The sequence below is a fragment of the Heterodontus francisci genome, chromosome 49, assembly GCF_036365525.1.
Source record: "Heterodontus francisci isolate sHetFra1 chromosome 49, sHetFra1.hap1, whole genome shotgun sequence".
NCBI classification, from domain to species: domain Eukaryota; kingdom Metazoa; phylum Chordata; class Chondrichthyes; order Heterodontiformes; family Heterodontidae; genus Heterodontus; species Heterodontus francisci.
The window spans coordinates 8,691,844-8,719,283 of NC_090419.1; the positions used below are offsets into that span (position 1 = coordinate 8,691,844).

The window sequence follows — 27,440 nt, forward strand, 5'->3', positions numbered from 1 at the left end:
CAGTCTGTGTACAGCTATCACCCTGAGAGAGAGGGGCTGAGAGAAACCAGTCAGTGTATAGATATCACCCTGAGAGAGAGGGGCTGAGAGAAACCAGTCAGTGTACAGATATCACCCTGAGAGAGAGGGGACTGAGACACACCATTCAGTGTACAGATATCACCCTGAGAAAGAGGGACTGAGAGACACCAGTCAGTGTACAGATATCACCCTGAGATAGAGGGACTGAGAGACACCAGTCAGGGGACAGATATCACCCTGAGAGAGAGGGGACTGAGAGACACCAGTCTGTGTACAGCTATCACCCTGAGAGAGAGGGGCTGAGAGAAACCAGTCAGTGTATAGATATCACCCTGAGAGAGAGGGGACTGAGACACAAAATTCAATGTACAGATATCACCCTCAGAGAGAGGGACTGAGAGACACCAGTCAGTTTACAGATATCACCCTGAGAGAGGGGACTGAGAGACACCATTCAGGGTACAGATATAACCCGCAGAGAGTGGGGACTGAGAGACACCAGTCACTGTACACATATCACCCTGAGAGAGAGTGGGACTGAGAGACACCAGTCCGTGTACAGATATCACCCTGAGAGTGGGGACTGAGAGACACCACTCAGGGTACAGATATCACCCTGAGAGATAGGGGACTGAGAGACACCAGTCAGTGTACAGATATCACCCTGAGAGAGAGGGGACTGAGAGACACCAGTCAGGGTACAGATATCACCCTGAGAGACAGGGGACTGAGAGACACCAGTCAGGGTACAGATATCACCCTGAGAGAGAGGGGACTGAGAGACACCAGTCAGTGTACAGATATCACCCTGAGAAAGAGGGGACTGAGACACAAAATTCAGTGTACACATATCACCCTAGGAGAGAGGGACTGAGAGACACCAGTCAGTGTACAGATATCACCCTGAGAGTGGGGACTGAGAGACACCACTCAGGGTACAGATATCACCCTGAGAGAGAGGGGACTGAGACACACCATTCAGTGTACAGATATCACCCTGAGAGAGAGGGACTGAGAGACACCAGTCAGTGTACAGATATCACCCTGAGAGAGAGTGGACGGAGATACACCAGTCAGGGTACAGATATCACCCTGAGAAAGAGGGGCTGAGAGACACCAGTCAGTGCACAGATATCACCCTGAGAGAGAGGGGACTGAGAGACACCAGTCAGGGTGCAGATATAACCCGGAGAGAGTGGGGACTGAGAGACACCAGTCAGGGTACAGATATCACCCTGAGAGAGAGTGGAATGAGAGACACCAGTCAGGGTACAGATATCACCCTGAGAGAGAGGTGACTGAGAGACACCAGTCAGTGTACAGATATCACCCTGAGAAAGAGGGGCTGACAGACACCAGTCAGTGTACAGATATCACCCTGAGAGAGAGGGGACTGAGAGACACCAGTCAGTGTACAGATATCACCCTGAGAGAGAGGGACTGAGAGACACCAGTCAGTGTCCAGATATCACCCTGAGTGAGAGGGACTGAGAGACACCAGTCAGTGTACAGATATCACCATGAGAGAGTGGGACAGAGAGACACCAGTCAGTGTACAGATAATTCCCTGAGAGAGAGGGACTGAGAGAAACCAGTCAGTGTACAGATATCACCCTGAGAGAGAGGGGCTGAGAGACACCAGTCAGGGAACAGATATCACCCTGAGAGAGAGGGGACTGAGAGACACCAGTCAGTGTACAGATATCACCCTGAGAGAGAGGGGACTGAGAGACACCAGTCAGTGTACAGATATCACCCTGAGAGAGAGGGGACTGAGAGACACCAGTCAGTGTACAGATATCACCCTGAGAGAGAGGGGACTGAGAGACACCAGTCAGTGTCCAGATATCACCCTGAGAGAGAGGGGACTGAGAGACACCAGTCAATGTCCAGATATCACCCTGAGAGAGAGGGCCTGAGAGACACCAGTCAGTAAACAAATATCACCCTGAGAAAGAGGGGACTGAGAGACACCAGTCAGTGTACAGATATCACCCTGAGAGAGAGGGACTGAGAGACACCAGTCAGTGTACAGATATCACCCTGAGAGAGAGGGGCTGAGAGACAGCAGACAGTGTACAGATATCACCCTGACAGAGAGGGGACTGTGAGACACCAGTAAGTGTACAGATATCACCCTGAGAGAGAGGGACTGAGAGACACCAGTCAGTGTACAGATATCACCCTGAGAGAGAGGGACTGAGAGACACCAGTCAGTGAAGAGATATCACCCTGAGAGAGAGGGGACTGAGACACAAAATTCAATGTACAGATATCACCCTCAGAGAGAGGGACTGAGAGACACCAGTCAGTTTACAGATATCACCCTGAGAGAGAGGGGACTGAGAGACACCAGTCAGGGTACAGATATAACCCGCAGAGAGTGGGGACTGAGAGACACCAGTCAGTGTACAGATATCACCCTGAGAGAGAGGGGACTGAGAGACACCAGTCAATGTCCAGATATCACCCTGAGAGAGAGGGCCTGAGAGACACCAGTCAGTAAACAAATATCACCCTGAGAAAGAGGGGACTGAGAGACACCAGTCAGTGTACACATATCACCCTGAGAGAGAGGGTTATGAGAGACACCAGTCAGTGTACAGATATCACCCTGAGAGAGAGGGGGCTGAGAGACACCAGTCAGTGTACAGATATCACCCTGAGAGAGAGGGGGCTGAGAGACAGCAGACAGTGTACAGATATCACCCTGAGAGAGAGGGACTGAGAGACACCAGTCAGTGTACAGATATCACCCTGAGAGAGAGGGACTGAGAGACACCAGTCAGTGTACAGATTTCACCCTGAGAGAGAGCGGACTGAGAGACACCAGTCAGTGTACAGATATCACCCTGAGAGAGAGGGGCTGAGAGACAGCAGACAGTGTACAGATATCACCCTGACAGAGAGGGGACTGTGAGACACCAGTAAGTGTACAGATATCACCCTGAGAGAGAGGGACTGAGAGACACCAGTCAGTGTACCGATATCACCCTGAGAGAGAGGGACTGAGAGACACCAGTAAGTGTACAGATATCGCCCTGAGAGAGAGGGGGCTGAGAGACACCAGTCAGTGAAGAGATATCACCCTGAGAGAGAGGGGACTGAGACACAAAATTTAATGTACAGATATCACCCTCAGAGAGAGGGACTGAGAGACACCAGTCAGTTTACAGATATCACCCTGAGAGAGAGGGGACTGAGAGACACCAGTCAGGGTACAGATATAACCCGCAGAGAGTGGGGACTGAGAGACACCAGTCAGTGTACAGATATCACCCTGAGAGAGAGGGGACTGAGAGACACCAGTCAGTGTACAGATATCACCCTGAGAGAGAGGGAACTGAGAGACACCAGTCAGTGTACAGATATCACCCTGAGAGAGAGGGACTGAAAGACACCAGTCAGTGTACAGATTTCACCCTGAGAGAGAGGGGACTGAGAGACACCAGTCAGTGTACAGATATCACCCTGAGAGAGAGGGGACTGAGAGACACCAGTAAGTGTACAGCTATCACCCTGAGAGAGAGGGGACTGAGAGACACCACTCAGGGTACAGATATCACCCTGAGAGATCGGGGACTGAGAGACACCAGTCAGTGTACAGATATCACCCTGAGAGAAAGGGGACTGAGAGACACCAGTCAGGGTACAGATATCACCCTGAGAGAGAGGGGACTGAGAGACACCAGTCAGGGTACAGATATCACCCTGAGAGAGAGGGGACTGAGAGACACCAGTCAGTGTACAGATATCACCCTGAGAAAGAGGGGCTGAGAGACACCAGTCAGTGTACTGATATCACCCTGAGAGAGAGGGACTGAGAGGCACCAGTCAGTGTACAGATATCACGCCGAGAGAGTGGGGACTCAGAGACACCAGTCACTGTACACATATCACCCTGAGAGAGAGGGGACTGAGAGACACCAGTCACTGTACAGATATCACCCTGAGAGAGAGGGGACTGAGAGACACCAGTCAGTGTACAGATATCACCCTGAGAGAGAGGGGACTGAGAGACACCAGTCAGTGTACAGATATCACCCTGAGAGAGGGGAATGAGAGACACCACTCAGGTACAGATATCAGCCTGAGAGAGAGGGGACTGAGAGACACCAGTCAGTGTACAGATATCACCCTGAGAGAGAGGGGACTGAGAGACACCAGTCAGTGTACACATATCACCCTGAGAGATAGGAGACTGAGAGACACCAGTCAGCGTACAGATATCACCCTGAGAGAGAGGGGACTGAGAGACACCAGTCAATGTCCAGATATCACCCTGAGAGAGAGGGCCTGAGAGACACCAGTCAGTAAACAAATATCACCCTGAGAGAGAGGGGACTGAGAGACACCAGTCAGTGTACAGATTTCACCCTGAGAGAGAGGGGTATGAGAGACACCAGTCAGTGTACAGATATCACCCTGAGAGAGAGAGGGGGCTGAGAGACACCAGTCAGTGTACAGATATCGCCCAGAGAGAGAGGGACTGAGAGACACCAGTCAGTGTACAGATATCACCCTGAGAGAGAGGGGACTGAGAGACACCAGTCAGTGTACAGATATCCCCCTGAGAGAGAGGGTCTGAGAGACAGCAGACAATGTGCAGATATCACCCTGACAGAGAGGGGACTGAGAGACACCAGTAAGTGTACAGATATCACCCTGAGAGAGAGGGGACTGAGACACACCATTCAGTGTACAGATATCACCCTGAGAAAGAGGGACTGAGAGACACCAGTCAGTGTACAGATATCACCCTGAGAGAGAGGGACTGAGAGACACCAGTCAGTGTACAGATATCACCCTGAGAGAGAGTGGACTGAGAGACACCAGTCAGGGTACAGATATCACCCTGAGAGAGAGGGGACTGAGAGACACCAGTCAGTTTCCAGATATCACCCTGAGAGAGAGGGGACTGAGAGACACCAGTCAGGGTACAGATATAACCCGCAGAGAGTGGGGACTGAGAGACACCACTCAGGGTACAGATATCACCCTGAGAGATAGGGGACTGAGAGACACCAGTCAGTGTACAGATATCACCCTGAGAGAGAGGGGACTGAGAGACACCAGTCAGTGTACAGATATCTCCCTGAGAGAGGGGGGACTGATAAACACCAGTCAGTGTACAGATATCACCCTGAGACAGAGGGGACTGAGAGACACCAGTCAGTGTACAGATATCACCCTGAGAGAGAGGGGACTGAGAGACACCAGTCAGTGTATCGATATCACCCAGAGAGAGAGGGGACTGAGAGACACCAGTCACTGTACAGCTTCCATGCGACTCCAGACCCAGAACAATGTGGTTGACTCTGAAATAGCCGGGCAAGTTGCATTCTGCAGCTGACCACCACTCCCTCATGGGGAATTAGGGATGGGCAATAAATGCTGGACTTGTCAGTGACGCCCACATCCCATGAATGAATAATAAAAAAGATTGACTGCTCCTGCAATGTTCCTAATATCATGAGCCCTCCTTCGTAATCATAACCTCTGACTCCTGCTCCCATTGTTCCGAATCTCCACCGTTTCCAAACACCTCGAAGGTTCTTCCTGTAATGTGGATTCGAGATCTACACACAATTTTCCAACCGTGGCCTGCCGATTCCCGCTTAGAAATTCAACACCACAGTGTATGGCCTTTCTCCTCAACGTCCCGTATATAAAACCCGGAATCGCATTGCTGTTTATCACGCCCTCTTCCGCCGCACAATTTACAGAGCGAGCCCCGTTTCAGGAATTAGCGTCCCCCCCTCCTGGGAGTCCAACAGGGTTCCAGGTTCAAACACCTTTCCCTGCGTTCCCACAACCCCCTCGCGATCTCTGTCCCTTCGTTCTCTGAAAAAAAAAACCTCTCCAGTTCGGGCAGGCTCCAGAAGCCTCTCATGTGGCACTTTATCAAGTGCCTTCTGCGAACAACATGCAGCATTATTGTAGTGAAGGTCTCCCTCGGCGCCGTCCTGGCAGCAGGGAGCGTTACTGTGCGGGGCTCCAGTTTCAGGGGATCGAGCGGTTGAAAATGGCGCAAACGGGGGGCTGTGACTCCCGCACCCCACCGGATTTTAACCGAAATCGGAGGCGAATATTGGGCAGTTACTCACCATCACCAGCCGGGGGAGGCAGCTGAGAGGCCGCTGACTTGTAGCTGCCTCGAGCGTAGATGGATGAGGTCGAGGCCAGCCGGGTCTTCTCCGATCGGACCCCCGGTGATGTACAGATGGGCGGCGGCGGTGGACCGGGGCGGCTCTGGGCACCGCTGGAGGTGGGCCCGCCGTTGGCACAGAGGGAGGACCCTCGCTTCAACGTGGTGTCGCCCGGGACTGGGCCTGGATTTGCTGGCTGAGGTAAAGAGGTGTCTGCATGTGAACGGAGAAGGATGTGAGAGAGAGAGAGAGAGAGAGAGTGGGGGAGAGAGAGAGAGAGAGTGGGGGGGAGAGAGAGAGAGAGAGAGAGAGAGTGGGGGAGAGAGAGAGAGAGAGAGTGGGGGGGAGAGAGAGAGAGAGAGAGAGTGGGGGAGAGAGAGAGAGAGAGAGAGAGTGGGGGAGAGAGAAAGAGAGAGAGAGTGGGGGAGAGAGAGAGAGAGAGAGAGAGAGAGTGGGGGGGGAGAGAGAGAGAGAGAGTGGGGGAGAAGAGAGAGAGAGAGAGTGGGGGAGAGAGAGAGAGAGAGAGTGGGGGAGAGAGAGAGAGAGAGAGAGTGGGGGGGAGAGAGAGAGAGAGTGGGGGAGAGAGAGAGAGAGAGTGGGGGAGAGAGAGAGAGAGAGTGGGGGAGAGAGAGAGAGAGAGAGAGTGGGGGAGAGAGAGAGAGAGAGAGAGTGGGGGAGAGAGAGAGAGATAGAGAGAGAGGGGGAGGGAGAGAGAGAGAGAGAGTGGGGGAGAGAGAGAGAGAGAGAGAGAGAGTGGGGGAGAGAGAGAGAGAGAGTGGGAGAGAGAGAGAGAGAGAGTGGGGGAGAGAGAGAGAGTGGGGGAGAGAGAGAGAGAGAGAGTGGGGGAGAGAGAGAGAGAGAGAGTGGGGGAGAGAGAGAGAGAGAGAGGGGGAGAGAGAAAGAGAGAGAGTGGGGGAGAGAGAAAGAGAGAGTGGGGGAGAGAGAGAGTGGGGGAGAGAGAAAGAGAGAGAGAGAAATAGTAAATTCAACATCAGTCTTCAGCAAACAGCAAGTATGGGCATCAAACACTCCCAGGACAGGTACAGCACGGGGGTTAGATACAGAGTAAAGCTCCCTCTACACTGTCCCCCATCAAACACTCCCAGGACAGGGACAGCACGGGGCTAGATACAGAGTAAAGCTCCCTCTACACTGTCCCCCATCAAACACTCCCAGGACAGGTACAGCACGGGGGTTAGATACAGAGTAAAGCTCCCTCTACACTGTCCCCATCAAACTGTCCCCATCAAACACTCCCCAGGACAGGTACTGCACGGGGGTTAGATACAGAGTAAAGCTCCCTCTACACTGTCCCCCATCAAACACTCCCAAGACAGGTACAGCACGGGGGTTAGATACAGAGTAAAGCTCCCTCTACACTGTACCCATCAAACACTCCCCAGGACAGGTACAGCACAGGGGTTAGATACAGAGTAAAGCTCCCTCTACACCTTTTGCGTGGAGCACCACGCACCTCCTCTATCTGGGAGTCCACCTTAGCCCCGCTGAGGAAGCCTGGCCGGCAAACTGGCAGGAGTTGGAGGCGAAAGTCACCGCTCGGCTGGGGCGCTGGACAGGACTGCTCCGAGTGCTTTCCTACAGGGGCCGAGCGTTGGTCATAAACCAACTGGTGGCCTCCATGCTGTGGTACCGGTTGGTCACTTTGGCCCCGCCCCCTGTATTTGCCACCAAGATCCAGAAGAAACTCGTCGATTTCTTCTGGGGCAAGAGGAAACACTGGGTCTCTGCCGCGGTCCTGAGTCTCCCGATCGAGGAGGGCGGTCAGTCGCTGGTGTGCGTCCGCACCCAGGCTGCGACTCTCCGCCTTCGGACCCTGCAGAGATACCTGTACGTCGAGCGTCCTCCCAGATGGTGTGCGCTGGCGACGTATTTTTTCCGCCAGTGTCACTGCCTTCAAGACGACACGCAGCTCCCGGTGGAGTCCGTTAGCCGCGCCTCTCTGAGGGAGTTGCCTGTCTTTTACCGGGATCTTTTCCGAGTCTGGAACATGGTCGCCTCCAGTCAGGGCGCTCCCCCGCCGGCGGAGGAGAGCGCCTCGGCTGTCCGGGCGGCCGTCTCCGGGGACGGTCCGGCGGGCGGAGGAGTAGCCGAAACCCCCGGGACGTCCCTCACTGCGGGTGGCGAGGGGGCTCGGGAGTGCGGAGCGATCCTGGCCGATCTGACCCCCGCTCGGCCGGAACTGCTCATCGGACCCAGGCCCCGAAACCCTCCTCGGGAGCCGGTCCCGCACAACCCGAGCCGCCTCTCGGAAATGCCCTCCGTGCCATTCCAATCGGCGCGGAGGGGTTTCCTGTACGGGCTGCTCCTGCACACTCTCCACTTCCTCGCCCTCGTCAGCCGGCCGGACACGCCCTGGCGGTCCGCGTTGCCATCTGGCGGCGAGGGGAAACCCCGATGGAGGTCTCTCTACGCGGGAGTCTTCCCCCTTTACATCGGGGACCTGGGGTGGAGGGTGCTGCACAGAGCAGTCCCGTGCAATAGGCTTTTAAGTAGGTTCACGGACTCCCAGGCCAGCTGTACTTTCTGTGGCCTGGACGAGTCCGTGTTCCACGTTTATACGGAGTGTGCGAGGTTGCAGCCCCTCTTTGAGTATCTGAAGGGGCTGCTCCTCAAATTCTGGCTGCACTTCAGTCCCACGCTCCTGATCTTTGGGCACCCGGTGCGGAGGGGCTTGGGCCGGGAGGAGGATCTCCTCGTCGGTCTGCTCCTGGGCCTGGCCAAGGTGGCAATTCACAGGTCCAGGTTGCGGGCCGTCGGGGGGTCCGTCCTCCCCGATTGCCTGCCCCTCTTCCGCGGTTACGTTCGCGCCCGGGTGTCCCTGGAAAAGGAGCATGCGGTGTCCGCCGGTACGCTTGAGGCCTTCCGCGACCGGTGGGCGCCGCAGGGACTGGAGTGCATCGTCGATGCCGAGAATGGCATTTTAATTTGAGTTTTTGTTTATTTATCTGGTTTTAATGAAGTTATTTTTTTTTAAAACGGGGGTTAGATACAGAGTAAAGCTCTCTCTACACTGTCCCCATCAAACACTCCCAGGACAGGGACAGCACGGGGGTTAGATACAGAGTAAAGCTCTCTCTACACTGTCCCCATCAAACACTCCCAGGACAGGGACAGCACGGGGGTTAGATACAGAGTAAAGCTCCCTCTCCACTGTCCCCATCAAACACTCCCAGGACAGGTACAGCACTGGGATTGGCTCCTCTCTGATTGGGAATACTGAGTGCTGAGTGCTCAACGAGGTGCAGCTGACAGTGCTGCAGTCAGTTGCTGGAGAGGGAGATCTGAGGAGGGAACTGCAAAAACCTTTCAACAACTTTTGCTGCAGAGGAGGAGAGACTTTGAAAAAGGCTGTATTTCGAGGTGGGTGTGAGCACCAAACTTTCATTTCGTTTGGACTGTTGTGGGAGGTGACAGAGGCCAGAAGAACAAGGGTGGGGGCTATACAATTCTGTAGGGAGCTGTGCAGTTGCACTAAAGTTGCAGGGAAGCTCCCTCCCCACCCCAATTGCCCAGCCTGAGTCAGCTGAAGCTGCCTGGCTAATAGAGACATAAGGATCGAACTGGAGCCTGGGCAGCTTTCGGTTGACCCAGGTGAAGACCCCTCCCACAACCGGAAGACCAGGAGTGTTTACAGTGCTCTGAGTACCACCCTTTAAGGGGAAAAAAAGCAAAGTCATCGCTTGCAGCCTGTCTTTCCCATTTCTGTATACCCTCAGCCTCTCCCCAAACCTCCCAGTGGGTTTCTTTGTTTATTTGTTTGCTTACCTGCAAATTGGGGGTGGGTTTGGCTCTTGAGCCATGGCAAGCCCATCATCACCGGTGGCGGGGCCTTCTCATACCTCTGCGGCTGTAGCCTCTGTGGCCACCCGTGTGACCCCGTCACCTTTTAAATTCATTACTTCAAGCCATGGGGTAAAGAGCTATCCCCACCCCAATATGTCTATAGAGGCCTGCGTAAAGGCAATGGCCGAGGTTGTCGGCCCCTCGGCCATTGTGGCAGCCTCAAAAATGTACGGGAAGGCTGTGTTCTTCCTGAAGACCGAGCGGGCGGTGTCCCTGGCCCTGCATAAAGGGCTCACTGTGGGTGGGACTTTCCTGCCGGTGGACCCTCTAGGGGCCACTGCGCAGTGGATAATGTTATCAAACGTCCCGCCCTTTATTCCCAGTGAGCTCCTCCTTCCCCACCTGCACCACATGGGGGAGGTGAGGTCGGGGATCACCCCAGTCCGGCTTGGTCTTCGGGAGCACAGCCTCCAACATGTCTACTCCTTCCGCCGCCAGTTATTTATGCAGCTGGCGCGGGAGGAGGACACGGAGGGCCAATTTAATTTGGAGTTCCAGGGGACGGCCTACCGCGTCTTTTGGACCTCGGACGGGGCGCGGTGCCACGTCTGCAAGGGGGTGGGGCATGTTCGTAAGAACTGCCCCAATCTCCCGGCCGCCAGCTCCACCTCGGCGGCCCAGGGTCCTCCCACTCCCCCCACACATCCAACAGACACCGTTCAGTCGGTTCCGGAGGCTGTGGTTTTCACAGCCTCCAGCGGGGAGGGGAGTGCCGTCCGAGTGGAAAGAAGACACGGAGGCAAAAGAAACATCAAGAGGCGCGTCCCCTGGACACATTGAAACAACCCGAGTCTGAGCTCAGCCCAAAGCCCGTTCTCATGGAATCCACCTGTCCAGGGCTGGGCTCAGGCCGAGGGTGACCAAAAAAAAGGAGGGTGCGGAGGCCTCTGAGCCTCTGCGCCCTAGTGTGAAAAAGAGGAGAAGGCACCCCCTCACAGAAATAACACAGGGCCCTGAGGCGCGGGGGCCCATCTGTTGGAGGGGAACTGTCTCCTGTTTCGGGTCCTCAGGTTCCCCCTACCGCCACCACCAAGGCTACAATGTCCGGGCAGGAGCTCCCTATTCCTCAGGATGGAGGGGAGGGGAAGGCCCCGGTACATGAGGCCCCTCCTGAAGGAGTAAGTGGGGCCCTGCTTGTGGTGGGGGAGCCTGGGGACGCCGCCCATTCTGCCACTGCTACTGGGTCGGGTGCCCTGAATGAAGGGGAGGGCGAGGCCCCAGAGGGTCGGGCCTCCCAGCCGGAGTCCACCACCAACCAGGGGACACCCGACCCAGTTATAACCGAGAATGCTGCCCCATCTGCTGGGCCTGTGGGTGCTGGCGGAGCGGGAGATGGCCTCCTCTCTCCGCCTCCAGTCTCAGCTCCGGCTGGTTTTCCGGAGTCGGGAACTTCTGTCTCCCCTGGACCACTCATTGGCCTGGGACGGAGGTGGAGGGGAGTCCTGATCCGCTGGTGCCTACAGGCTCCAGTTTCACAATAGAACCCAGAGAGGACTCCTCCGCCATCGATCCTGGGGGTGGGATCGTGACGGAGGCGGGACCAGCTGGCGCGGCCGGGACGTCCGCCCCACAGTGTGCGGTGGGCGTGTCGGCCGCTGGCGGTGACGACCCGGAGGAGGATGGGGATTTGGTTGGGGGCACGGAGGATGATCTTGATTCCATCACCAGTGAGGTGGTGGAGTCCCTCGTGCCTCCCACCGAATCTCCTCTCATCCCCACGGCGAAACTCCGGGAATTCCACGCGGTTTGCAGGGCTGCCGCAATAAAGTTCAGCTGGCCCTCGACCGCTGGTCGAATCTGGCGCTGATCATCCAGTCCGTCCGTGCTGCCTGAAGATAACGGGCAAGCGCGCGGGCGTGAAACTGGTTGAGAGGCGCCGTTTTAATGTGTTCCTCAATGGGTTGCTGGGGGAGTGGAAGGCCAGGTGCACTTCACTCCCTCCTCACAGTGAGCTGTTGGTGACGGGTTTTAAGTACCTTTGACATGAAGATAACAATAGCCAGCCTCAACATCAACGGCAGCAGAGGGGCTCACCGCAGATTTCACAATCTCTCAGTCCTTAGGGAAGGGAGATACGCGGTGAGCTTTCTGCAGGAAACACACACTGTTCCGGGAGACGAAGCCACCTGGCTCCTGGAGTGGCAGGGTGGGGTCTACATGAGTCACCTCACCCCTATTTCTAGTGGGGTGGCTATCTTGTTGGCCCCGACTTTTCAGCCGGAGATCTTGGGGGTCAAGGAGCTAGTGCCGGGCCACTTGCTCCACCTCACCGTTCGCCTGGGTAGCGTGCCGCTCCACTTTGTGAACGTGTACGCGCCCAGGCCCGGCGCGTTGCAAGCGCGCTTCTTTGAAGAAGTGTCCGCTCTCTTGAGCTCCATCGATAGCGGCGAGTGCATCATCCTCGGGGGGGATTTTAACTGCACCCTCGAGGTGGGGGATCGCTCCGGTTCCAGCGCGGCCAAGCGTCGGTGGAGAAGTTGAGGGGACTGATCAGCTCCCTTAACTTGGTGGACGTCTGGCGGAATCTCCATCCCGACTCCAGCGCCTTCACGTGGAGGTCTGGAGGAGGAGGGTCGCGAATCGACCGCCTCTACATTTCGCAGGCGTACGTCTCCCGCGTCTCGGCGGCCTCCATGCGGCTGGTGCCGTGCTCGGACCACCGCTTGGTGTGGGCGGAGTTCACTCCGCTCCGCACGCGGGCGGGGTCCGCATACTGGCACTTTAACAACCGGCTGCTGGAGGACGAGCGATTTCGGGACTCGTTCTGTCGATTCTGGGCCGACTGGAGAAGGAAGCGGGGGGGCTTCCCCTCCTTGAGGCTATGATGGGATGTGGACAAGACTCACATCCACGTCTTCTGTCAGGAGTACGCGAAGGGGTCGACCAAGAGGCGGGAAGCCGAGATCGGGCGCCTTGAGAGGGAGGTACTCGACTTGGAGTCCCGCCTCGGTAATGCCGTCGTGGACCCGGCCCTGTGGCAGGCGTACAAAGAGAAGGGCGCGCTGAGGGACCTGCAGCTCATAGGGTCCCGAGGCCTGTACGTGAGGTCGCGGATCCAGATCCTGGAAGATTTGGACCGCGCCTCACCCTTCTTCTACTCGCTGGAAAAATGGCGGGGGGTCCGTAAGCAGCTCATCGAGCTGCTGGCCGACGACGGATCCTCCATCACGGATCCGGAGGGAATGGGCCTCCTGGTCCGTACTTATTACAGTGCATTGTTCTCTCCGGATCCGTCCAGCGAGGATGCGCGCAGAGTTTTGTGGGAGGACCTGCCGCAGGTCAGCCCGGAGGGCGCCGAAGGATTGGAGGCTCCGCTCACATTGGCGGAGCTGACTGGCGCCCTCCACCAGCTCTCGAGGGGCAAATCCCCAGGGCTGGATGGGTTGACCGTGGAGTTCCTCAGGGCGTTCTGGGACGTCCTGGGGGACGATTACGCGCGGGTCCTGGGGAAAGCCTGGCGACCGGGGAGATGCCCCTCTCGTGGCGCAGGGCGGTCATCGTCCTGCTGCCGAAGAGGGGCGATCTCCACCTGCTTAAAAACTGGCGTCCGGTCTCCCTCCTCAGCACGGATTATAAGATCTTTGCCCGGGCTATGTCTACCCACCTGGGCTCCGTGCTGGCCCACATGATCCACCCCGACCAGTCCTACACGGTCCCGGGCCGGTCCATCCAGGACAACATCCACCTGGTCCGGGACCTGATCCATCTTTCCAGAGGACTGGTCAGTCGGTCGCCTTTCTCTCCCTCGATCAGGAGAAGGCGTTCGACAGGGTGGATCACGATTACCTTTTCGGGACTCTGCGCGCTTTCGGACTCGGGCCGCATTTTGTGGCCCGGGTCCGACTTTTATACGCCGCCGCAGAGTGTCTAGTCAAAGTTAACAGGTCCTTGACGGCGCCCCTTCGCTTTCGGAGAGGAGTGCGTCAGGGGTGCCCCATGTCCGGCCAATTGTATACCATCTGCGTGGAGCCCTTCCTGTGCCTGCTTCGCAGGAGGTTGACGGGATTGGCTCTGCGCGAGCCGGCCATGCGGGTCGTCCTCTCGGCTTACGCTGACGACGTGCTCCTCGCGGTCACAGATCCCGTTGACTTGCGGAGGATGCGCGACTGCCAGCAGACCTTTTCTGCCGCGTCCTCCGCGAGGATCAATTGGGAGAAATGTTCCGGACTCCTGGTTGGTCAGTGGCGGGTGGACTCCCTGCCGGAGGAGATGACACCTTTTGCGTGGAGCACCACGCACCTCCTCTATCTGGGAGTCCACCTTAGCCCCGCTGAGGAAGCCTGGCCGGCAAACTGGCAGGAGTTGGAGGCGAATGTCACCGCTCGGCTGGGGCGCTGGACAGGACTGCTCCGAGTGCTTTCCTACAGGGGCCGAGCGTTGGTCATAAACCAACTGGTGGCCTCCATGCTGTGGTACCGGTTGGTCACTTTGGCCCCGCCCCCTGTATTTGCCACCAAGATCCAGAAGAAACTCGTCGATTTCTTCTGGGGCAAGAGGAAACACTGGGTCTCTGCCGCGGTCCTGAGTCTCCCGATCGAGGAGGGCGGTCAGTCGCTGGTGTGCGTCCGCACCCAGGCTGCGACTCTCCGCCTTCGGACCCTGCAGAGATACCTGTACGTCGAGCGTCCTCCCAGATGGTGTGCGCTGGCGACGTATTTTTTCCGCCAGTGTCACTGCCTTCAAGACGACACGCAGCTCCGGTGGAGTCCGTTAGCCGCGCCTCTCTGAGGGAGTTGCCTGTCTTTTACCGGGATCTATATCGAGTCTGGAACTTGGTCGCCTCCAGTCAGGGCGCTCCCCCGCCGGCGGAGGAGAGCGCCTCGGCTGTCTGGGCGGCCGACTCCGGGGACGGTCCGGCGGGCGGAGGAGTAGCCGAAACCCCCGGGACGCCCCTCACTGCGGGTGGCGAGGGGGCTCGGGAGTGCGGAGCGATCCCGGCGAAGCTGACCCCCGCTCGGCCGGAACTGCTCATCGGACCCAGGCCCCGAAACCCTCCTCGGGAGCCGGTCCCGCACAACCCGAGCCGCCTCTCGGAAATGCCCTCCGTGCCATTCCAATCGGTGCGGAGGGGTTTCCTGTACGGGCTGCTCCTGCACACTCTCCACTTCCTCGCCCTCGTCAGCCGGCCGGACACGCCCTGGCGGTCCGCGTTGCCATCTGGCGGCGAGGGGAAACCCCGATGGAGGTCTCTCTACGCGGGAGTCTTCCCCCTTTACATCGGGGACCTGGGGTGGAGGGTGCTGCACAGAGCAGTCCCGTGCAATAGGCTTTTAAGTAGGTTCACGGACTCCCAGGCCGCCTGTACTTTCTGCGGCCTGGACGAGTCCGTGTTCCATGTTTATACGGAGTGTGCGAGGTTGCAACCCCTCTTTGAGTATTTGAAGGGGCTGCTCCTCAAGTTCTGGCTGCACTTCAGTCCCACGCTCCTGATCTTTGGGCACCCGGTGAGGAGGGACGTTGGCCGGGAGGAGGATCTCCTCGTCGGTCTGCTCCTGGGCCTGGCCAAGGTGGCAATTCACAGGTCCAGGTTGCGGGCCGTCGGGGGGTCCGTCCTCCCTGACTGCCTGCCCCTCGTCCGCGGTTACGTTCGCGCCCGGGTGTCCCTGGAGAAGGAGCATGCGGTGTCCGCCGGAACGCTTGAGGCCTTCCGCGACCGGTGGGCACCGCAGGGACTAGAGTGCATCGTTGACGCCGAAAATGGCATTTTAATTTGAGTTTTTGTTTATTTTTGTTTTTAATAAAGTTATTTTAAAAATATAAGTGTGTATATAAAGGGGGCCTGAGGAATAAAGGCCCCCTCGACATAAAATATATAAAGGGGCCTGGGGTATAAAGGCCACCTTGGGAAAAAAAAACGGGGGTTAGATACAGAGTAAAGCTCCCTCCTTAAGGGCGGCACAGTGGCGCAGTGGTTAGCACCGCAGCCTCACAGCTCCAGCGACCCGGGTTCAATTCCGGGTACTGCCTGTGTGGACTTTGCACGTTCTCCCTGTGTCTGCGTGGGTTTTCTCCGGGTGCTCCGGTTTCCTCCCACATGCCAAAGACCTGCTGGTTGATAGGTTAATTGGCCATTATAAATTGTCCCTAGTATAGGTAGGTGGTAGGAGAATATAGGGACAGGTGGGGATGTGGCAGGAATATGGGATTAGTGGAGGATTAGTATAAATGGGTGGTTGATGGTCGGCACAGACTCGGCGGGCCGAAGGGCCTGTTTCAGTGCTGTATCTCTAAAACTAAAAAAAAAACGAAAACTCTACACTGTGAGAGGAAACAAATTCACTTGAGGAGTCACTGCGCTGGGATCTTGCTGTGCAAAACAAAAACCCTCTGCACTTGCTGCCAGGATAGCAGAGGTTTGTTCTGAAGTGCTGTGTTGAATGGACTGCAGTTGGGACAGGACTGAACGCTGTTTTAGTGCAAGTCTGCCTTCCGAATCCACGCGCTAATTGATCCCCACATGACACCTCAGGGATTTCCTCCCCCCACAACCTCAGCAAAAAACATTTAATGGAGCATGTTAAACAGTGAGGGACTGAGTGCAGGCACTAATCTTCTTCAGAACCCTGTCTGTTCCTCTCTTTCCCTCACACGCTCTCTCTCTTTCTCTCTGGCACACTTTGCAGCTCAGCTGTGACGCCCACCATGGCGGAATAACACCCCCCCCCCCCACCCCGACCGCCCACCAGCGCTGATGCCTGATGACATCTGAGGGACAGAGGAGAGGTGTTTTGCCCTCACAGAACCCCTACCCTGCTCTCGGCACTGAGCTCCAGACAGAAAGAGGGAGAGAGAAAGAGAGAGCCACCCCCCCCCCCACCCCCAGCGCAGAGCTTTGTTCACCCTCGTCCACTTTCCGAGCGTTTTTACCTCGTTGTGCTTCGGACACCGGTCCCCCGTGACTCGATCTGAGCCGCGAGCTCTCATTGGTGCAGAACCCGTCTCTGGCGAGGGGTCGCTGGCTGTCGGACGAGTAACCGTCTCCGCCCTTGTCTTTTTTGGGGAAAGGGGGAGAAGAGGCTGGAGGTTAAGTTAACAAGCGGCACCCCACACAACTGGTAGACATCTTTCCACACGACCTTTGGCCTCTGACCCCCCTCCCGACCCCCGACCCACTCTCACAGCACAGAAGGAGGCCGTTCGGCCCCTTGTCGTCTCCTCGCAGGCCCTCTGCGAGGGCAACGCGGCTAGTCCCTCTTTTAAGAGCCGATCGTCCGGGACAAAGTTAACAGTCACTCGGACAAATAGTGGATCAAATAATTAATTAAGGAAAGCCAGCACGGATCTGCGAAAGGCAAATCGCGATTACTCCCCCGCCTATCCGCGGCCAATGGGTACGTGGAGGCTTCTCATCCCTCCATTGGCCGATTCTTGACGCCCCGGCGCTTTCATAATTAGTCAACTCGTGACAAAGGAACATGAAGCAAAAATGCACACATTCACAATCCTGACTTGTGCCTCAATTGTCGGCGGTGGACAGGCTTTGGGGAGTCGGGAGGTGAGTCACTTGCTGCAGTATATTTGGCGACGGGAACTGTACACTGCATCCTAAGTGCAGTCTCACCAGTGTGGAGAAGGTCACCTGACTATTTCGGCTCGGTATGGAACCCGTCCAGTTTGCTTCTCTCTTTGCCACAGAGCATTGTTGCAAAGGCTTTGGTTTGTTGTCCATTCCTGGATTTTTTTTCTTTGTGCCTCCATGTGAAACGCAGTCTGCGTTTCTCGACATTTGAACTTCAGCTGCCACCTGCCATCCCTGGTCCTAAGTATAATCGAATCCTCCAGGACAGTTTTGGAGTCACCTCGCGTTTGATGGGTGGGCGGAGGTAATACAGAGGAGGGGCGCAACAAGCTACGGGAGGATGTTAATAAACTGGCAGAATGGGCACGTCGCTGGGTAAATGAGTTTCGATATCGCTCAGGGTGAGGCAGAGTGGGATTGGACTGGGGTGGGGGGGGGGGTACTTAAGGTTGCAGCGAACACCCGCATCCCACGCCCTGCACTCCGACCTTCCCGTTGTGGGATACGCTTGGCCAGTCCGACGAAGGCGGCAAAGGCAAACACTCACCGTTGCGGCCGGCTTCTCCCCCAGACTCCGGATGGGATTCGTGTCCCGGGGGACAGACGAAGGCTATCTCACGTTCCGACATCCCGGGGGCCGGGGGTGGGGGCGGCCGCTAATGCACGTGGAACGGGATCAGCCCGGCGGAGCAGCCGAGTGGAACGGCCAGCGGCCTGGGAACGGAAACGGAGAGTTTTTTCAATCGGCAATTTCCCAGGTGCGTTGGGATCCCAAGGCTGGCAAATTTGGATTTCTTCCACGCCCTCAGTTCCCTCCACTTCTCATCCTCATCTCCCTCCATTTCTCATCCTCATCTCCCTCCATTTCTCATCCTCATCTCCCTCCATTTCTCATCCTCATCTCCCTCCATTTCACACCCTCTGTTCCCTCCATTTCTCATCCTCATCTCCCTCCATTCACACCCTCCGTTTCCTCCATTTACACCCTCAGTTCCCTCCATTTCTTACCCTCAGTTCCCTCCATTTGTCACCCTAATTTCCCTCCATTTACACCCTCAGTTCCCTCCATTTCTCATCCTAATCTCCCTTCATTTACACCCTCCGTACCCTCCATTTCACACCCTCATGTCCCTCCATTTCATACCCTCCGTTCCTCCATTTCTCATCCTCAACTCCCTCCATTCACACCTTCAGTTCCCTCCATTTCACACCCTCAGTTGCCTCCATTTCAACTCTGTTTCCTCCATTTCACACCCTCATCTCCCTCCATTTCACACCCTCCGTTCATTACATTTCTCATCCTCATCTCCCTCCATTCACACCCTCCGTTTCCTCCATTTCACACTCTCAGTTCCCTCCAATGCACACCCTCACTTCCCTCCCTTTCTCACCTGCAGTTCCCTCCATTTCAAACCTCAGTTCCCTCCACTTCACACCCTCAGTTCCCTCCATATCAACCCTCAGTTCCCTCCATTTCAACCCTCAGTTCCCTCCATTTCAACCCTCAGTTCCCTCCATTTCAACCCTCAGTTCCCTCCATTTCACACCCTCCGTTCCCTCCATTTCATACCCTCCGGTCCCTCCATTTCTCATCCTCATCTCCCTCCATTCACACCCTCAGTTTCCTCCATTTCACACTCTCAGTTCCCTCCATTTCTCACCCTCAGTTCCCTCCATTTCTCACCCTCAGTTCCCTCCATTTCTCACCCTCAGTTCCCTCCATTTCACACCCTCCATTTCACACCCTCATCTCCCTCCATTTCACACCCTCCGTTCATTACATTTCTCATCCTCGTCTCCCTCCATTCTCACCCTCAGTTCCCTCCATTTCTCACCCTCAGTTTCCTCCATTTCACACTCTCAGTTCCCTCCATTTCTCACCCTCAGTTCCCTCCATTTCTCACCCTCAGTTCCCTCCATTTCACACCCTCAGTTCCCTCCATTTCTCACCCTCAGTTCCCTCCATTTCTCACCCTCAGTTCCCTCCATTTCACACCCTCAGTTCCCTCCATTTCACACCCTCCATTTCACACCCTCATCTCCCTCCATTTCACACCCTCCGTTCATTACATTTCTCATCCTCGTCTCCCTCCATTCTCACCCTCAGTTCCCTCCATTTCTCACCCTCAGTTTCCTCCATTTCACACTCTCAGTTCCCTCCATTTCTCACCCTCAGTTCCCTCCATTTCAACCCTCATGTCCCTCCATTTCACACCCTCCATTTCACACCCTCAGTTCCCTCCATTTCACACTCTCTGTTCCCTCCATTTCAACCCTCAGTTCCCTCCATTTCACACCCTCAGTTTCCTCCATTTCACACCCTCAGTTCCTTCCATTTCATCCCTCATCTCCCTCCATTTCACACCCTCCGTTCATTACATTTCTCTTCCTCGTCTCCCTCCATTTCACACCCTCAGTTCCCTCCAATTCTCACCCTCAGTTCCCTCCATTTCTCACCCTCAGTTCCCTCCATTTCACACCCTCAGTTCCCTCCATTTCACACCCTCCATTTCACACCCTCATCTCCCTCCATTTCACACCCTCCGTTCATTACATTTCTCATCCTCGTCTCCCTCCATTCTCACCCTCAGTTCCCTCCATTTCTCACCCTCAGTTTCCTCCATTTCACACTCTCAGTTCCCTCCATTTCTCACCCTCAGTTCCCTCCATTTCAACCCTCATGTCCCTCCATTTCACACCCTCCATTTCACACCCTCAGTTCCCTCCATTTCACACTCTCTGTTCCCTCCATTTCAACCCTCAGTTCCCTCCATTTCACACCCTCAGTTTCCTCCATTTCACACCCTCAGTTCCTTCCATTTCAACCCTCATCTCCCTCCATTTCACACCCTCCGTTCATTACATTTCTCTTCCTCGTCTCCCTCCATTTCTCACCCTGCGTTCCCTCCATTTCAACCCTCAGTTCCCTTCACTTCACACCCTCAGTTCCCTCCATTTCACACCCTCACTTCCCTCCATTTCAACCCTCAGTTCCCTCCATTTCTCACCCTGCGTTCCCTCCATTTCACACCCTCAGTTCCCTTCACTTCACACCCTCAGTTCCCTCCATTTCACACCCTCATCTCCCTCCATTCCCTCCCTCAGTTCCTTCCATTTCACACCCTCACCTCCCTCCATTTCACACCCTCTGTTCCCTCTATTTCATACCCTCCGTTCCCTCCATTTCTCATCCTCATCTCCCTCCATTCACACCCTCACTTTCCGCCATTTCACACCCTCAGCTTCCTCCATTTCACACACTCAGTTGCCTCCATTTCACACCCTCCGTTTCCTCCATCTCAACCCTCAGTTCCCTCCATTTCTCATCCTCATCTCCCTCTATTCACACCCTCATTTCCCTCCATTTCACACCCTCAGTTTCCTCCGTGTCACACTCGCAGTTCCCTCCATTTCAACCCTCAGTCCCCCGGGGACCCCCCTGTAAATACTGACACACTCCCCGGGACCCCTGTAAATACTGACACACTCCCCGGGACCCCTGTAAATACTGACATCCTCCCCGGGGACCCCCTGTAAATACTGACACACTCCCCGGGACCCCTGTAAATACTGACACACTCCCCGGGGACCCCCTGTAAATACTGACACACTCCCCGGGACCCCTGTAAATACTGACACACTCCCCGGGGACCCCCTGTAAATACTGACACACTCCCCGGGACCCCTGTAAATACTGACACACTCCCCGGGACCCCTGTAAATACTGACACACTCCCCAGGGACCCCCTGTAAATACTGACACACTCCCCGGGGACCACCTGTAAATACAGACACACTCCCCGGGACCCCTGTAAATACTGACACACTCCCCGGGGACCCCCTGTAAATACATACACACTCCCCGGGACCCCTGTAAATACTGACACACTCCCCGGGAGCCCCCTGTAAATACTGACACACTCCCCGCAGAACCCCCTGTAAATACTGACACACTCCCCGCAGAACCCCCTGTAAATACTGACACACTCCCCGGGGACCCCCCTGTAAATACAGACACACTCCCCGGGGACCCCCCTGTAAATACTGACACACTCCCCGGGACCCCTGTAAATACTGACACACTCCCCGGGGACCCCCCTGTAAATACTGACACACTCCCCCGGGACCCCCCTGTAAATACTGACACACTCCCCGGGGACCCCCCCTGTAAATACTGACACACTCCCCGGGGCCCCCCTGTAAATACTGACACACTCCCCGGGGACCCCTCTGTAAATACTGACACACTCCCCGGGGACCCCCTGTAAATACTGACACACTCCCCGGGGACCCCCCTGTAAATACTGACACACTCCCTGGGAGCCCCCTGTAAATACAGACACACTCCCCGGGGATCCCCCTGTAAATACTGACACACTCCCCGGGGACCCCTCTGAAAATACTGACACACTCCCCGGGACCCCTGTAAATACTGACACACTCCCCGGGGACCCCCTGTAAATACTGACACACTCCCCGGGGACCCCCTGTAAATACTGACATACTCCCCGGGGACCCCCCTGTAAATACTGACACACTCCCCGGGGACCCCCCTGTAAATACTGACACACTCCCCGGGGACCCCCCTGTAAATACTGACACACTCCCCGGGGACCCCCCTGTAAATACTGACACACTCCCCGGGGACCCCCCTGTAAATACTGACACACTCCCCGGGTACCCCCTGTAAATACTGACACACTCCCCGGGGACCCCCTGTAAATACTGACACACTCCCCGGGGACCCCCCTGTAAATACTGACACACTCCCCGGGGACACCCCCCCTGTAAATACTAACACACTCCCCGGGGACACCCCTGTAAATACTGACACACTCCCCGGGGACCCCCCTGTAAATACTGACACACTCCCCGGGGACCCCCCTGTAAATACTGACACACTCCCCCGGGACCCCCCTGTAAATACTGACACACTCCGCGGGGACCCCCTGTAAATACTGACACACTCCCCCGGGACCCCCCTGTAAATACTGACACACTCCCCGGGGACCCCCCTGTAAATACTGACACACTCCCCGGGGACCCCCTGTAAATACTGACATACTCCCCGGGGACCCCCCTGTAAATACTGACACACTCCCCGGGGACCCCCCTGTAAATACTGACACACTCCCCGGGGACCCCCCTGTAAATACTGACACACTCCCCGGGGACCCCCCTGTAAATACTGACACACTCCCCGGGGACCCCCCTGTAAATACTGACACACTCCCCGGGTACCCCCTGTAAATACTGACACACTCCCCGGGGACCCCCTGTAAATACTGACACACTCCCCGGGGACCCCCCTGTAAATACTGACACACTCCCCGGGGACACCCCCCCTGTAAATACTAACACACTCCCCGGGGACACCCCTGTAAATACTGACACACTCCCCGGGGACCCCCCTGTAAATACTGACACACTCCCCGGGGATCCCCCTGTAAATACTGACACACTCCCCGGGGATCCCCCTGTAAATACTGACACACTCCCCGGGGATCCCCTGTAAATACTGACACACTCCCCGGGGATCCCCCTGTAAATACTGACACACTCCCCGGGGATCCCCCTGTAAATACTAACACACTCCCCGGGGACACCCCTGTAAATACTGACACACTCCCCGGGGACCCCCCTGTAAATACTGACACACTCCCCGGGGATCCCCCTGTAAATACTGACACACTCCCCGGGGACCCCCTGTAAATACTGACACACTCCCCGGGGACCCCCTGTAAATACTGACACACTCCCCGGGAACCCCCTGTAAATACTGACACACTCCCCCGGGGACCCCCCCTGTAAATATTGACACACTCCCCGGGAACCCCCCCTGTAAATACTGACACACTCCCCGGGGCCCCCCCTGTAAATATTGACACACTCCCCGGGAACCCCCCCTGTAAATACTGACACACTCCCCGGGGACCCCCTGTAAATACTGACACACTCCCCGGGGACCCCCTGTAAATACTGACACACTCCCCGGGGACCCCCTTGTAAATATTGACACACTCCCCGGGAACCCCCCCTGTAAATACTGACACACTCCCCGGGGACCCCCCTGTAAATATTGACACACTCCCCGGGAACCCCCCCTGTAAATACTGACACACTCCCCCGGGACCCCCCTGTAAATACTGACACACTCCCCCGGGACCCCCCTGTAAATACTGACACACTCCGCGGGGACCCCCTGTAAATACTGACACACTCCCCCGGGACCCCCCTGTAAATACTGACACACTCCCCTGGGACCCCCCTGTAAATACTGACACACTCCCCGGGGACCCCCTGTAAATACTGACACACTCCCCGGGGACCCCCCTGTAAATACTGACACACTCCCCGGGGACCCCCTGTAAATACTGACACACTCCCCGGGGACCCCCCTGTAAATACTGACACACTCCCCCGGGACCCCCCTGTAAATACTGACACACTCCGCGGGGACCCCCTGTAAATACTGACACACTCCCCCGGGACCCCCCTGTAAATACTGACACACTCCCCGGGGACCCCCCTGTAAATACTGACACACTCCCCGGGGACCCCCTGTAAATACTGACATACTCCCCGGGGACCCCCCTGTAAATACTGACACACTCCCCGGGGACCCCCCTGTAAATACTGACACACTCCCCGGGGACCCCCCTGTAAATACTGACACACTCCCCGGGGACCCCCCTGTAAATACTGACACACTCCCCGGGGACCCCCCTGTAAATACTGACACACTCCCCGGGTACCCCCTGTAAATACTGACACACTCCCCGGGGACCCCCTGTAAATACTGACACACTCCCCGGGGACCCCCCTGTAAATACTGACACACTCCCCGGGGACACCCCCCCTGTAAATACTAACACACTCCCCGGGGACACCCCTGTAAATACTGACACACTCCCCGGGGACCCCCCTGTAAATACTGACACACTCCCCGGGGACCCCCCTGTAAATACTGACACACTCCCCCGGGACCCCCCTGTAAATACTGACACACTCCGCGGGGACCCCCTGTAAATACTGACACACTCCCCCGGGACCCCCCTGTAAATACTGACACACTCCCCGGGGACCCCCCTGTAAATACTGACACACTCCCCGGGGACCCCCTGTAAATACTGACATACTCCCCGGGGACCCCCCTGTAAATACTGACACACTCCCCGGGGACCCCCCTGTAAATACTGACACACTCCCCGGGGACCCCCCTGTAAATACTGACACACTCCCCGGGGACCCCCCTGTAAATACTGACACACTCCCCGGGGACCCCCCTGTAAATACTGACACACTCCCCGGGTACCCCCTGTAAATACTGACACACTCCCCGGGGACCCCCTGTAAATACTGACACACTCCCCGGGGACCCCCCTGTAAATACTGACACACTCCCCGGGGACACCCCCCCTGTAAATACTAACACACTCCCCGGGGACACCCCTGTAAATACTGACACACTCCCCGGGGACCCCCCTGTAAATACTGACACACTCCCCGGGGATCCCCCTGTAAATACTGACACACTCCCCGGGGATCCCCCTGTAAATACTGACACACTCCCCGGGGATCCCCTGTAAATACTGACACACTCCCCGGGGATCCCCCTGTAAATACTGACACACTCCCCGGGGATCCCCCTGTAAATACTGACACACTCCCCGGGGATCCCCTGTAAATACTGACACACTCCCCGGGACCCCTGTAAATACTGACACACTCCCCGGGGACCCCCCTGTAAATACTGACACACTCCCCGGGGACCCCCCTGTAAATACTGACACACTCCCCGGGGATCCCCTGTAAATACTGACACACTCCCCGGGACCCCAGTAAATACTGACACACTCCCCGGGGATCCCCTGTAAATACTGACACACTCCCCGGGGACCCCCTGTAAATACTGACACACTCCCCGGGGATCCCCCTGTAAATACTGACACACTCCCCGGGGACCCCCCTGTAAATACTGACACACTCCCCGGGACCCCTGTAAATACTGACACACTCCCCGGGGATCCCCCTGTAAATACTGACACACTCCCCGGGGATCCCCCTGTAAATACTGACACACTCCCCGGGGATCCCCTGTAAATACTGACACACTCCCCGGGGATCCCCTGTAAATACTGACACACTCCCCGGGGACCCCCCTGTAAATACAGACACACTCCCCGGGGACCCCCTGTAAATACTGACACACTCCCCGGGGATCCCCCTGTAAATACAGACACACTCCCCGGGGACCCCCCTGTAAATATTGACACACTCCCCGGGAACCCCCCCTGTAAATACTGACACACTCCCCGGGGACCCCCTGTAAATACTGACACACTCCCCGGGGACCCCCCTGTAAATACTGACACACTCCCCGGGGACCCCTGTAAATACTGACACACTCCCCGGGGATCCCCTGTAAATACTGACACACTCCCCGGGGATCCCCTGTAAATACTGACACACTCCCCGGGGATCCCCTGTAAATACTGACACACTCCCCGGGGATCCCCTGTAAATACTGACACACTCCCCGGGGACCCCCCTGTAAATACAGACACACTCCCCGGGGACCCCCTGTAAATACTGACACACTCCCCGGGGACCCCCCTGTAAATATTGACACACTCCCCGGGAACCCCCCCTGTAAATACTGACACACTCCCCGGGGACCCCCCTGTAAATATTGACACACTCCCCGGGAACCCCCCCTGTAAATACTGACACACTCCCCGGGGACCCCCTGTAAATACTGACACACTCCCCGGGGACCCCCTGTAAATACTGACACACTCCCCGGGAACCCCCTGTAAATACTGACACACTCCCCCGGGGACCCCCCCTGTAAATATTGACACACTCCCCGGGAACCCCCCCTGTAAATACTGACACACTCCCCGGGGCCCCCCCTGTAAATATTGACACACTCCCCGGGAACCCCCCCTGTAAATACTGACACACTCCCCGGGGACCCCCTGTAAATACTGACACACTCCCCGGGGACCCCCTGTAAATACTGACACACTCCCCGGGGACCCCCTTGTAAATATTGACACACTCCCCGGGAACCCCCCCTGTAAATACTGACACACTCCCCGGGGACCCCCCTGTAAATATTGACACACTCCCCGGGAACCCCCCCTGTAAATACTGACACACTCCCCCGGGACCCCCCTGTAAATACTGACACACTCCCCCGGGACCCCCCTGTAAATACTGACACACTCCGCGGGGACCCCCTGTAAATACTGACACACTCCCCCGGGACCCCCCTGTAAATACTGACACACTCCCCGGGGACCCCCCTGTAAATACTGACACACTCCCCGGGGACCCCCTGTAAATACTGACACACTCCCCGGGGACCCCCCTGTAAATACTGACACACTCCCCGGGGACCCCCTGTAAATACTGACACACTCCCCGGGGACCCCCCTGTAAATACTGACACACTCCCCCGGGACCCCCCTGTAAATACTGACACACTCCGCGGGGACCCCCTGTAAATACTGACACACTCCCCCGGGACCCCCCTGTAAATACTGACACACTCCCCGGGGACCCCCCTGTAAATACTGACACACTCCCCGGGGACCCCCTGTAAATACTGACATACTCCCCGGGGACCCCCCTGTAAATACTGACACACTCCCCGGGGACCCCCCTGTAAATACTGACACACTCCCCGGGGACCCCCCTGTAAATACTGACACACTCCCCGGGGACCCCCCTGTAAATACTGACACACTCCCCGGGGACCCCCCTGTAAATACTGACACACTCCCCGGGTACCCCCTGTAAATACTGACACACTCCCCGGGGACCCCCTGTAAATACTGACACACTCCCCGGGGACCCCCCTGTAAATACTGACACACTCC

At 56.6% G+C, this 27,440-nt stretch overlaps 1 protein-coding gene across 1 annotated transcript in view; it reads right to left on the minus strand.

Annotated features, from left to right (window-relative positions):
- The window catches only part of LOC137358393 (myoD family inhibitor domain-containing protein-like), a 76,732-nt gene that overhangs the window by 41,594 nt on the left and 7,698 nt on the right, over positions 1 to 27,440 (minus strand). The window contains exons 2-4 of the mRNA XM_068024335.1: positions 18,101 to 18,267; positions 16,902 to 17,024; positions 6,129 to 6,383 (exon numbers count right to left, since the gene is read on the minus strand). Of these exons, the coding sequence (XP_067880436.1) occupies positions 6,129 to 6,383; positions 16,902 to 17,024; positions 18,101 to 18,182 (460 nt within the window). The 5' untranslated portion in view covers positions 18,183 to 18,267. The remainder of the gene's footprint in view (positions 1 to 6,128; positions 6,384 to 16,901; positions 17,025 to 18,100; positions 18,268 to 27,440) is intronic.